This window comes from Miniopterus schreibersii (genome assembly GCF_964146895.1).
Source record: "Miniopterus schreibersii genome assembly, chromosome: 2".
Lineage (NCBI taxonomy): Eukaryota > Metazoa > Chordata > Mammalia > Chiroptera > Miniopteridae > Miniopterus > Miniopterus schreibersii.
In genome coordinates, this window is record NC_138102.1 from 167,894,657 (window position 1) to 167,908,297 (window position 13,641).

General features: G+C 56.3%; 1 protein-coding gene across 2 annotated transcripts; it reads right to left on the reverse strand.

The window, feature by feature from the left end:
- Positions 1-5,350: 5,350 nt before the first annotated feature.
- On the reverse strand, positions 5,351-13,581 carry ENO2 (enolase 2). 2 transcript variants are annotated; one of them, XM_081127057.1, is made up of 13 exons: positions 13,191-13,581; positions 12,358-12,479; positions 11,999-12,098; positions 11,012-11,107; positions 10,815-10,873; positions 10,442-10,511; positions 9,833-9,966; positions 9,385-9,607; positions 8,324-8,521; positions 7,153-7,354; positions 6,771-6,879; positions 6,551-6,609; positions 5,351-6,240 (listed from the first exon to the last, which is right to left on the reverse strand). In XM_081127057.1, exons 3-13 carry the CDS (start codon positions 12,081-12,083, stop codon positions 6,171-6,173), a joined length of 1,305 nt encoding a protein of 434 aa, XP_080983183.1. In that variant the 5' UTR covers positions 12,084-12,098; positions 12,358-12,479; positions 13,191-13,581; the 3' UTR covers positions 5,351-6,170. The 2 variants fall into 2 exon arrangements, with proteins under 2 accessions (XP_080983183.1, XP_080983182.1); XM_081127056.1 differs by lacking the exon at positions 12,358-12,479 and having other exon boundaries at positions 13,191-13,501.
- Positions 13,582-13,641: the final 60 nt, after the last annotated feature.

The window sequence follows — 13,641 nt, forward strand, 5'->3', positions numbered from 1 at the left end:
AAAGGGAAAATCTTTTAGCTCCAATAGTAATAAAGACACCCACCCACCCCATCCCCACCCACCCACCCCACCCCACCCACCCCCACCCCGGAAACCCACAGCTAGAGGGGCAGTGGAATGCTCTAAGGATTTGAAGGTGGAGGTGACAACTTATCTGAAGTGCCTACAAAATGGCCCAATTCTCTGTTTCCACCCTCCCAGAAACCCTTTCTCCCTCACTCTCCCGTCAGTGCTCCTCCCTCCATCAGTTTTAGGATGACCCACACTACTGGACCCCAGTGTGCTCCTCGCCAAGAAGTAACTATGTCTGAAACTGGGAGAAAAAAAAAAAGAACTTCCCCTGAAGTAGGAGAATGAAAATTGAATCACAAAGGTACTGCCTCCCCAATTCCACCCAGAAACACCTCGGGGTCTTCTCAAAGGTGTACCCCTCCTTGGCCCTTTCCCCAGGTTCCCTTCTCCTCCCTCATCAGCCACCACCCCTCTTTCCAGCTACCACACCCCTTCCCCAGTTCCCACTTCCCTTGCATATCTACCATCTCCAAGCCCGGGCTCTGAAACCCGGGTTCTGGGCCTTGGGGGCTTTTCCTGGATACCCTCCTTATGCCCCACCTCGCTGCCATCTCTCCAATCCTTTTTGCCTTCGCCCCAAAGCCCCCTCACAGGCGTCCCCCGTTCCCCCCCCCCCGCCAACCCTCCACCTCCGAATTCCTCTTTTGGTCCGGGGGTCCTGGCTACCCCCTTTGCCCCATTAGCCCTCCTCCTGAGACCTTACCACCTCCCCCCACCTGCCCGATCCTCCGGGTGCCTGGCCCCCTTCCCTCCTCGGGGAACCGGCCCCACTCGGACCCCCAACCTCAGGCCAGTCAGTGCTCTCAGTGGGGGCACCCGATCAGAAAAATAACAAATGGAGGCGGCGGCGGCGGGAGGGAGAACTGGGAGGGATGGGGGTGGGGAGCCGCGGGCCCGAACCCGGGCGTGCCCGAGGCCGGGTGGCTGCAGACCTTACCTGCTTGTAGCTCGGGACGGCTGGCTGGCTCCGAGCCGGATTCGGGGCTCCGGCGCCTCCGGGGGGCGGCGGCGGCCGCTCCCCCGCCCCCCTCTGCTCTTCCCGCTTCAGTCGCCGCCGCAACGAAGGCGGCGGCGGCCCCGACCCTCTCCGAGGGCGGCCCCCATCCCCCTTTTCTTCCCCACCTGGCCCCGATCGCTCGCCGGCCCCGGAGCAAATCCCGACCCCAGCTCTCGCTCAGCCCCTCCCCAGGCCCGCCGCCTCCCCGCGGCCGCCCGGAATGCCCGCGCCGCGCCGCCCGCCCCCGCCGCCCCGCGCGCCCCCGCCGCCCCGCCGGCCGGCCGCTCCGCTCGCCCCGCCGCCCCCGCCGCCCCGCCGGCTCTCCGCGCGGCTCAGCCCCGCTGGCTCTCGCCCACCGCCCGCGCCGACCCGCGCGGCCCGCACTCGCGCTATCCCGGGCCCCCTAGGAGGCCTCCGCCCGCGGCCCCCGCCCCTTCCCGGGCGGTCTTCTCCCTCGCCCCCTCCTAACCCCTCCCCGAGGCCAGCGGTCCCCCCAAAATGGGTCCTGGCCCCTGGCCCCGGCCCGACGCGGGGCTGCGGGCGAGCTGGGCGGCGCGTCCGGCGACTAGCACAGGAAAGCCGCGGGCGAAGGGAGGGAGCTCGGGAGAGGGGGATGGGAGAGGAGAGGAAGAGGGAGAAGGAGGGAGCGCGGAGGAACTGGGAGAGAGGGGCCAGGAGGGAGACGCGAGGGAGGGAGCGCCGGGCGGGCGGCGAGGGGGAGGGTGGGGATCGGAGAGGGGGAGGCGCTGAGCGAGTTGGCCGAGACCGAGGCCGAGGGGGCCCAGGGCGAGGGGAGGGGTTCGCCTAGGCGGAATGTGGGGAGCCCGCGGGCCTTGGCGCTGGAGAGGCTAGGTAGGGAGGGGCTGTGGGTTGTAAGGGTAGATATAGGGGGGAGCAGAAGTTTGGGGGCAGAGGGGTTTGTGGCAGAGGTGGGTGGGAGGTTGTGGGTATGAGGCAGAGATTGGGGTAATGGGGTGTGATTGGAAAGATGGAGCTACATGGGGGCTTTCGGGGCAATGAGGTGTGTGACACGAAGAAAGAAGCTTGGGGTGACAGCAGCTGAGGCAGACATGTAGGGGGAAGGTTGGGGAGGCTATTATGAGAGAGAATGGAATGGAAGTTTGGGGCCATAAGGAGGGGAAGAAATTTTTTTAAATGGAGATGTATATGAGGATGGGGTTTCTGGAAGAGAGTAGAGTTTGGGGGTGACCGGTGTTGGGAAAAGAATAGGAAATATAAGAATTTGGGGTGATGAAGAGAGAGACAAGTTCAAAGATGTCAGCTTGAAGAAAGGAAAGCATGAGGAACCTTAAGAAGAAATGACAGGAGGGGCCAGATGCATGGGGTGCTGGGGTGCTGGGTAGGAAAGGAGGGTGAAAGACACAGGGATGGCTGGGTTCTGGGGGTGGGGGTTTCCAGGAGAGCTGAGGAGGATTTCAACTGGCAAAACAAGGTAGACTGAATGGAGTAGGTGTGGAGGGGGGTAGGGGTAGGTAAAGAAGATACAAGATAAACAAGGCCTTTGGTGGCAGTATGGAAGAGGGAACGTCAATGATGCAGAAGACAAGAGGAAAGCAGGGAAAGGAAGTGATAGAAATGGGGGAGGGCAAGCGCTGGTGTAGGGAAGAGATTAATTCATAGGAGTGCAGCACCATTCTCAGGCCCTCTGGTGGTGTCTCCATTGAAGTCATCACTGATGGTACTTTGGGCCCCAAGGAAGGGGTGGAGAAGGGATTAGGCTCAAAATTGAGCCAAATCCCTAGGTGCCCTGGTTCCCCAATCCCAATCATTCTAATATGGAGACAACCCCCACCACAGGCTGAAGGCTCTTTCTTCTCCCACACTGCTCTCCAGGCAGCCTCTGCCACTGTCAGGCTGCCAGCCATTCCCAGCCTTCAGCCTTGAAGCCAGCAGCATCCCCAGCAGTCCACCACCAGTGTCTTCTTCTGGTCTGGCTGTCTGGCCCCACACCAAGCAGCAACATTTCTCAGGACAAAGGACACCAAGACACTGGTTGGTTTTTGGCAGCTGAGTTTGGGAAGGCCGGAGAATGGGAAGGAGGCAGGCTGGGAAACAGGAAGAGCTGGGGCTGGAGTCTGGATTTGGAGCCCTCAATAGCTCTCCATGTTTGGAGTGGGGTAGGGTATGTGTGAGGCCAGGACAGCTAGAGGCCAAGGGTGGGCCCTGAATGGCAGGATCCCACCAGCCTTCTGGGAAGGATGGATATTGCTCTGTAGCAACTCAGTAGATTTTGCCTCATATTTCCTTGGGCCAGGCTCAGCCAAGTTCTAGGAATACCCAAAAGCTCTAACCAGAATCTAAAGCACTGGGGACCCTGAAAAAGAGGCTTCCTTGGCCTAGAAAGAATAGCCAGGGCTTACCCCCACTCTTTTGTCTCTTGAATTAGTTGACACTTTACCACCATGTGCCCACCTTCCTAATCCCTTGGGCCTTCAAGAGACCAAGCCAGCTCCCTATCTCCCCCCACCCCTCAATGTTCTGCCCCCCTCCCAGTACCCTAGAATAGCTCCTGTTCCTCCCCACCTCCCAACTTTGCTCCAAGACTCCTCCCCCCCCCATCCCCCTCCCTATTGCATTTCCTCTCTCGGCACTTCTCAGTTTAGTCTCCCGCTGGGCCCTGGCCCAGGCATCAGCCCCTTCCAACTCCCTTCCAGGCTTAGTTCTTCACCCTCATTTTTTTAACCACGAAGGGATGAATTAGAATGGTGACATATCTGAACCTAAAAGAAAAATTTAGGCATAGGTAGGAACAGAAGATGGGGGAAGAATAGCCAGGGCCTACCCCCTCCAATTCCTCCCCTACTTGAGGGCCAAGCTCACAATTCAGCTTCAGGGAGCATCACACACACCACCACCACCCCTCACCTCAACTCCCTCTCTGGTCCCAGCCCCCCATGACCCACTGGTCTCCAGGCAACAGCACAAAGGGAAAGTGGAGAGAAGGGCCTGGGAAGCCCAGGCACAGCTAGCTGTAACTCAATCCACCCAGTACCTGGGTGGGGGTGGGGGCCATGGCTGCCAGAGAAGGTGACTTAGTAAGGAGGGAGGAAAGGGTGGAGGTTGGGAAATGTGGCTCCAACCAGAATAGACCTGGTCAGTCCAGGAGTTACTAAAGAAAAATGAATATAATACACCTGAGAAAACCAAGAGGCACAAAGAAAAGTACAGTGTGCCCCAAGGGAAACAGAAAAGGTGCCAGGAGACACAGGAGAGAAGGGAAAGATGAGACGCCCGCACTGAAATGAAGAGGCACCAAGGAGAGGGTGCAAGTTCTTTGAACTGAAAATGGAGGTTGTCAGGGACACAGGAAGGGAAGGGCAAAGAAACGGGTTCTGCCCATGCAGAACTGGAATCTTCTTGTCCTGGAGCTAGGCAGGATGGCAGAGGGAGCCCAGGACCATAACTCAGAGTAGAATCAGAGTGGGAGGCCCACAGAGGGTACAACCTTGAAATTCCCCCCACCCACCACCTTTAGCCAGGCTCCAGTACAGTGTCCCGCAGAACCTTGCCTCCCTCTAGTGGCCACAGCTTTCCACAGCCCTTAGTGTCCAAAGCACTGATTGGGGTGCTCTCCCTGGGTGGGTCCTGGGTTCCCATCTCAATGCTGGGGCTCCACAGGAGCTGAAGAGTTGTAGTGTGTCTCCAGCCACACTGGCACCCTGCTCACAGGCTGACCCAACTAGGGGGGAGGGGAACCTGTTGAGCACTTCAGGTCCTGAATCTTCAGTTTACTGGAGACCTTTTTCCTCAGGCCCTCCACTACACTCCCTGGTACCCTTCTTCCCTCCCTGGTTCCCCACCTTGCAGGGAGTGATGGCCATGCAATGCTATTCCCAGAAACAGCCAGGATTTTGTTTCCAAGAGGCCCAGTATGAGAGCTGCTCTAGTTCACAGATTTAATCCCTTCTTTGGTCAAGGCCCTTTGGGAATTTGAACACTTTGGACACCTTTCCCCCAAAATGCACATACACACAATATTTTTGATAATTTTAGGAATTCTTGCACCAGATTAAGAACCCTGATTTCACCTGGGTCCTGAGGCCAAGCTTGCTGCTGAGAAGGCAGGGGCAACATGGACCTCACCTGGGTAGGGTAGGGTAGAGTAGGCAATGTCATCATGTTGGCCATATTTGTTCTATTTGTCTTCCTCTTCTTATGCCCTCCCCAGCTCTGCAATCTGGTTTCACCAACTTCCTTCCCAGTACTCCATCTTCTCCCCCCTCATATGGACTACAGTGAGACTCCTCAGACACAAAAATGCACTGTGAATCGGACTTTAATGGTATTTCAATGTCAGAGGTGGTGGTGACTGTGGAACATGGCACTCGGGAGTGAGACACTGCTCTGGTGCAGCTAGAGGAAGAACAGGGAAAGTAGGGCTGGGAAGAGAGTTACAGGGAAGAGTCCCCAGGCGCACAGCCCCATCTCTGGCCCCAGCCAGGTTTCAGTGAAGGGTTGTTACACACGAAGGAACTGCCAGCAAGAACTTTTCTGCTCCCCTTAGCATTCCAGCAAGACTTCCCATCCCAGGCCATCTTGGAATGTACAGCCATGTGAAATACATAGTCCCCTCCAGTCAGGCTAGTTTTTGACCATGGAGTTATGGGGAAATGATTAATTAATCAACAGGATGAATGAAAAATAAATAAATAAATATAACACACTAAAACCTTAGGCCAGACATGACCAGCAGCCAGCACCTCCCTCCACCTTAGCACCATGCAGTGCCTGGCTCATATGCAACATAGAAAAGACATGGAACCAGCACAAGTGACACATGACCCCTCCCTAAACACCTCAACAACCAACCCTGATGCTCCTGTCACAGACCCTGATCATTCTTCCATGGACACCCTATAATCCTCAGTCCTGTGGCCAGTCTTTTGAGGACAGAAAATAGGAAGGAAGGAGAAGTGAAGGATGTGGGACCGAGAGGGGGAGAGCAGAGACAGCAGGGGTGGGACAAGCCCAGGAGCAGCGCAGTAGGTCAGCTGGGGTGTCTGGGGTGAAATGTCACAGAGTAGGACAGGAAGGGATTCCAAGAGGATAGGAGGGGGTCCAGGTCTCCAGGCAAGTAGGATCACAGCACGCTGGGATTGCGGAAATTGTGTCCGGCGAAGCGAGCTTCGTCCCCCAGCTCTTCCTCAATTCTGAGAGAGATGAGCCAAAAAGGAAACATCAGAGAAGCAAGAGGATCCTGCTTCTCTTTCCAGGAGGCCCTCAGTCTCCAAGCCTCTCACACCACCTGCTCCTGTGTCCTGGCCCAAGTGTGGGTATTCCCTGGCTCTCCCATGTGACCTATGGGATCCATCCATCAGACCATCAGTCAACCCATCTTTCAAAACCAATTATTTGCTGGATATCCACTGTTCTCCAGGCTCTGGGCACTGGAGATGGAATGGTGGGCAAACAGAGCTTTTAACCCTGAGCCCTAGGCTCCCATTCCCCAGGTTCCCTCACCTCATCAGCTGGTTGTACTTAGCCAGACGCTCAGAACGGCACGGGGCACCAGTCTTGATCTGAAACATCAGGAAAGATAAGCAGCTCAGTGGCTGCCCCTTCATTTCTTGAAAGAAAACTTCCACTCCCTTGAAATTCCCGACACCCTCAAACACCTGGAAGGAGAGATCCACCTGAGCCTAGAACCCACCAATGGAACAAAGATCTCCCTTGCACTCACCTGGCCTGTGCACAGCCCCACCACCAGGTCCGCGATGAAGGTGTCCTCAGTCTCTCCTGAGCGATGACTCACCATGACCCCCCAGCCATTCTCCTGGGCCAGCTTGCACCTATATCCATACACCAGGACTGACCCCCAGCCCCTTACGCTGGGTACTCTCTTCCCAGCCCCAACATTGGTCTATGTTAAAAAACATCTGGAGGGAAGCTGTCTGGGAGGGGATCAGAGAATCAGTGATGGAGGGAGCAGAACTGAGGGCTACGAAGGTGACTCCAGGTTCCCTGCTCTCTTCAGCATCTGTGGACAGAATTAGGCTTAGAGCCCTTGCAAGACTGGTCCTGAGAAACAGGGGATGAGCAGGAGAGAACCAGGAGGCACTCACGCTTGGATGGCTTCGGTGACTGAACCGATCTGGTTGACCTTGAGCAGCAGACAGTTGCAGGCCTTTTCTTCCACTGCCCGCTCGATACGCTTTGGGTTGGTCACTGTCAGGTCATCGCCCACAATCTGTATTCCTACATTGGCTGTGAACTTTGACCAGGCAGCCCAATCATCCTGGTCAAAGGGGTCCTCAATGGAGACCACTGTGGGGAAAGTGGTAAAGGGACTGTTGATCATTCCTGGGGCTCTGCACGAGACAGGAACACCCACCCACCCTTTGATTCCCTGAAATAGCCAGATCCTCTGGCTGAGCCTGCTCATCCATGCTTCCCCTGTCCTCAAATAAACCTGCCCTACCTGATTACCTTGATTCATTCATAAACCTTTCAAAACACAAGGATTCAGAATCTTTCTCACAACCTATCTGCATTTTCATATTTTCACTACCAGGAAGCCCTTTCTCATTACTAATCAAAATCCTTCATTCTAAAATTTATAGCTAAAGCTCTTGGTAGACCTGAAGGATAATTCAGTTCCTCATCATCCTTCTGTTCTATTCACACATCACTTTCAGCTCCATTCAGCATCCACAATTTTATCCATCAAAAATACTGAAGTGAGCCCTGGCCGGTTTGGCTCAGTGGTTAAAACGTCGGCCCTCAGACTGAAGGGTCCCGAGTTCGATTCCAGCCAAGGGCACGTACCTTGGTTTTAGGCTCAATTCCCTGCCCTGGTTGGGGCGCATTTGGGAGGCAACCAATCAATATGTCTTTCTCACATCAATGTTCCTCTCTCTCTCTTTTCCTTCCACTCTCTCTAAAAGCAAAAGAAATAATATCCTCGGGTGAGGATTAAAAAAAAATACTGAAATGTGCTTGTTCCCTGCCAGGTCCAGTCACCTCACCATCCCTGGTCCCTCTCCATGATCCCAGTAGCTTCAGAGCACATGACTTTAATCAGGACCCGAAGCAGATGGAACAGATTCATCACAGATACCTGCACTGACACTACATACAAAGCCCAGGCTCTGCAGGAGACTTATTCACCCCATCCCTGGTTCTCAGGTTCTTCTCCACCTGGCACCTGAGTCAGCACCCTATAAGGTCCAGAGTTGCCCCAACACATCCCTGCCTGTCCCCTGCCCTCTCTCCCACACCCTGCCTTGCTCTCACCAGGATAGTCCCTGACAAAATCCTGGTAGAGGGACCCCAGCTGGTCCCCAGTGATGTATCGGGAAGGGTCAGCAGGAGACTTGAAGTCCAAGTCATATTTGCCATCACGATAAAACTCTGAGGCAGCAACATCCATGCCAATGACAATCTTTTCCGTGTAGCCAGCCTTGTCAATGGCTTCCTTCACCAGCTCCAAGGCTGGGGATGAAACACAGTGAGACTGTTAGCAGGAAGGCAGGCAAGGAGGAATGAGGGAAAGGAAGAACTTAAGGGCAGTGATAGAGGACTTGCTAAGGTTCTTGTTAGAGTTATCCCCAGGTCTAGGAAGAGCAGGCATCTTCTAGGAAGGCAGAGGAATGGACTTCTGTTAATAACAGTGTTTTTTTTAATAGCTGTCATTTATTGAGGGCTAACTATGTCACCTAAGCACTTCACATATTTGATCTCATTTAATCCTCACAGGGATGGCTATGAAGTAGATACCGTTATTAGTGTTCCCATGTTACAGATAAGAAAGATGAAGCACGAACAAAATAATTAAGACCACCAGCAAGTCTTCAAGTCAAGGTTCAAATGCAGGTAGTCTGGCTTCAGAACTTTAACTCTTAGCCACTATAGGTATTATTTCTGTTTACTATACCATTTCTCCCAGGGCAGAGAAAAGTTAGGGATCCTCAAGGCCTAAGAAGTTGGGATGAGAATGGGATAGATTTGGAATAGATTACCTGGAGTCTGGTGTATCTCATCAATCTGAGAACCCTATGGAGTTAAAGGCTAGGGTGGATCCCACAGGTGACCTAGACCTCCTTCCAGCACTCCCAGGTGCTCCACTGAGAACTTATAGTTGCTAACAAACCTGACTGGGCAGGTGAGGACTGTTCTCCTAGGCCTGCATGTGAATTTGGCAGGCCCTCTGGAGCCCACTCCAAGAACTGGCACCCCTTAGAGCTAGCAGGAATCAAGGACCATCCACCCATACTCCTTAGGACTTGGTGAAGTATGTGGCCCTTCCCAGTGGCACAGGGTGAAGTCAGAGCTGGGAGTGGGTCTCCTGGTCTCACCTTCACTGTTCTCCAGGATATTGGGGGCAAAGCCACCTTCATCTCCCACATTGGTGGCATCCTTGCCATACTTGTCCTTGATGACCCCCTTGAGCGTGTGGTAGACCTCCGCCCCAAGTCGCATGGCATCACGGAAGCTCTCGGCGCCCACTGGAAGGATCATAAACTCCTGCATGGCCAGCTTGTTCCCAGCATGAGAGCCACCATTGATCACATTGAAGGCCTGGGAACCACAGGATAGAAAAGTCACTGAGCATTTTCCTTTCCACCCCTGGGAGTGTTCACCCAAAATTCCAAACTTCCCCCAGCTTCCCAGGCTCCGAGTCTCCTGCCCCCATCCTTTCTCTTGAGCTGCCCCAATTCCCTTTCCTCCCATCAGTCTTCACAAGGTTTCATGCTCCCCCTGCCCCCACCCCTGGGAGAGGTACAAGCATGGCACGGTGCTCACCGGCACAGGCAGGATGAGGTCTGAGTTCCCAGCCAGCTGAGCAATGTGGCGATATAGGGGCAATTCCCGCTCAGCTGCCCCTGCCTTACACACGGCCAGGGACACACCCAGGATGGCATTGGCCCCAAACTTGGCTAAGAGATTATAGAAGAAGGCGCTAAGCAAAAATGTCCTCTTCCCCTTCTAGCCCTTGCCTCCACCTATACTCCCCAAAGGAGCCAGTAAAGGAGACCCCCTCCTCCCTCCTGTCTTACAACATCTCTCCTGAAATAGCAGGGGAGTTAGGGAGAAGGTGACAGGAAAGGGCAGAGAGCTGCACATTTTTCTAAAGATCCCAAGACCAGTCTATCTCATGCCAACTCTCTCCCCTTTATGCTGCAAAGAAGTTCTTCCTCTGTCTAATGTCACACACACACACACACACACACACACACACACACACACACCTGCCAACTGCAGTTAAACTCACTTCTGCTGCTCTGATTTTGGGGGTAATATGAAAGAAGTCCTTCCTCAGGAAGCTCCCACAGCACTGGCCCCTTCAGTTCTCTGTCTGCTCCACACATCCCCCACCCTCAGTCTCCCCACTTTCTCCCAGCCCCTGCTTACATTTGTTCTCTGTACCATCCAATTCCAACATCAGGTTGTCCAGCTTCTCCTGCTCCACCACAGAGAGACCCTGCAAGCAGAGCCACCATCACCCAGGGCCAGAATGGAGGCTGGGCCCTAAGACACAGGCCCCCCTCCATACAGGCTCTCATTCAGCCAGGGTCCAACCAGGTTCCTGTGACAGTGGCCTGTCTGGGTCAGGGGACCTGAGCCCCCACAGGTGCAGAGGGCAGTAAGGGGGCATCTTCCCGCCCTTCCCTTGGTAACAGTGATTCCCAAGGGGTGGGCAGTTCTCCCTCTTCTTCCTCCTCCCCGACCCAGGGTTCCTTCCAGGGCCCCGGTCCTGCCACCCCAAGCAAAGAGCGAGCCTCACTGAGCTGACGAGGGCTGGCGCAATGGTCGCATTGATGTGATCCACCGCCTTCAGGACACCTGGGGAAGCACAGGGGCCAGGCTGGGTCAGGCCAGAGGGAAAGGGGCGGGGGTGCGAGAGGAGGCCTGGGAATGGTGTGAGGCAGGCCAATGGAGCTGAGGGGTGGGAGAGCCGGGTGAGGGGGGAGAAGACTTCACCTTTGCCTAAGTAACGCTGTTTGTCCCCATCCCTTAGCTCCAGGGCCTCATAGATCCCCGTGGAGGCCCCACTGGGCACCGCGGCCCTGAAAAGACCTGGAGAGGAACATGGAGTGAGGAGCGGGGAAGAAAAACACTGCAGGGGCCAGGGGTCCTTTCAGCCCTCTAGCTCTAAGGTCCTGCCTGCCACACCCAGCCCTCTCCCCACGCTGCTCCCTAACATACAGACATACAGACACACACACACACTGCTCCCCAATATACACACACACACGCACACACGCACGCACACAGAGACACACACACTGCTCCCTAATACACACACACAGACAGACATACACACTGCTCCCCAATACACACACACACACACTGCTCACCAATACACACACACACAGAGACACACACACTGCTCCCTAATACACACACACACACAGAGACACACACACTGTTCCCTAACACACACAGGCACACACACTGTTCCCTAACACACACAGACACACATACTGTTCCCTAACACACACACAGTTTCCTAACACACACACACAGACACACACACTGCTCCCCAATACACACACAGACACACACACTGCTCCCCAATACACACACACTGCTCCCTAATACACACACTGCTTCCTAACACACACACATGCGCACACATGCACACACAAAAGCAGATGCACAAGCAAGGGCCGCCTCACCCACCCAGCTGAGGTCCCACATGCACCAGCAGGAACCCAGAGAAATGAAGTTATGCATCCATATGCACACACACAGGTGCACACACAAACATGCGGAGGCAGGGCATGTGTCATAGACTAAACTAGAACACCGAGGTCAGCCTATCCTGGCTCCCCTGGACAACAGGATCCAATCCCCACAATCCAGGCTATGAGCCTGGCCCATCACCCCATCCCTGCTGGAAATCGGGAGGGATGGGAGTGGAGGTTGCCGTAGGGGACCGTGTTCCGGTCCAGGCTAGCTCAGTACCTCTGGCAGTGTAGAGATCCACCTCCACCGTGGGGTTTCCACGGGAGTCCAAGATCTCCCGGGCCCAGATCTTCTCTATCGACATGATGGCTGGGATCTCCTTGGGTGGAAGGGAAGTAAGGAGAAAGGTAATAGGCTTAGAGGGGTGGAGCCTGAGATCAGTGGGAGGGGCCAGAGGCTAGGAAGGCAGGGAAAGAGGTTACTGCAGTGGGTGGGGGTGGGGAGGAGCGGGCCACCGCCGGCGGTGAACGGGATTCCCCACCCCTTCCGTGGGGAAAGGAGAAGGTCAATGCGGGGAGGAAGGGGAGGTCACTGCAACAGGGGGCGGGGTAGGACCCAACATTGAGGTGGGAGGACACCTCAGTGAAGAGTGGAGGGGCCCGGCAGTGGTTCCCTGGTCCCTTCAGCAGCTTCGGCAGCAGGGTGGTGGGGTTCCCCCAGACTTCCTCAAAGAGGAATGGCCGCCAGGCTTGCCCTTCTCCTTGGAGCCAAGAAGAGGATGGGTAGTCTGCACAGCTGAAGCCCTTCATCCACAGCCCTCATCCCACCCAACTTAACACCCCACCCCCACGCCAAGATCCCAATCTCTCTCCCAAATGTGTGTCCCTCCTCTTCCCCACAGATGTACAGTAGAGAAGTCTGGGGAGAGGGTCCTGGGAAAGGCCTCCAGTCTCTGGGGGTTGCAGCGGGGAGTGAGGAGGAGGGAAGACCAGGGGAGAGAGGCAGGGCTGGGCCCGTGCTCCAGCTGCCCCTAGACAAATTCTGCCCTCCCAACCCCGGTGCAGCAGAGAGGGGCGAAGTGGGGGAGGAGTGGGAGAGAAGGAGCTAGGGAAGTGCGGGGATGCTGCGGAAGGGTGAGAGAAGACACCTCCCCAGACGCAAAGCCAAGAGGACGTGCCAGGATAAAAATGCGCAGCCGGGGGGAGACCCCGAACTTAGTGTCCACAGAACCCGAGGCGAAGCGGGGCAGGCCAGTGTGGAGAAGGGATGGTGACCAAATGAGGAGGGGGCGACAGCCAGAAACCGAGAGGAGCGGCCCGGGAAGGCAGGGAAGGAGGGTGCCGGGGAGGCGCTGGTGACGAGCAGGTGCGCAGCGCCCGCGGGAGAGATGCGCGCGGCCAGGGGAGCTGGGCGGGGGCGCGGCGGCCGGGGGACTGGCCGGAGGGGCGCAGGGGCCGGGCGGGGGCTTCACCTCGGGGCTGCAGACTCAGCCTGTAGCGGCGGCGGCGGCGGCGGCGGTGGCGGTGGCGGTGGCAGTGGCGGCGCAGAGAGCGCGGGAGTGGCGGCGGCAGCGACTGCGGCTCCCCGGCGGCGGGCGGGGGGCGGGCGGGGGGAGGCGCCGATAGGGCCGGGCGGGCGCATGTGACCCGGAGCCCCCGATGAGTCAGGAGCCGCGGGCAGAGGCGCACGTAGGAGTGCGGGTGGGGGGCCGGCGGGGGTGTAGTGGGGGAAGGGGAAAGTGATGCGGGAGGGACTGGGGACGACCCAGAGCCTGCCTGTCCCAGGGCCCACGCACGCTCCTGCCCACGTCCCGACCCCCTGGAAAGTAACAGGCATAGCCTCACGGAGTAATCTGATCCCTGAGGCCCGCCACAGCCAGGGAAGCCCGTGATAGACTCGGTATCTCCCAAACCCGATCAGAC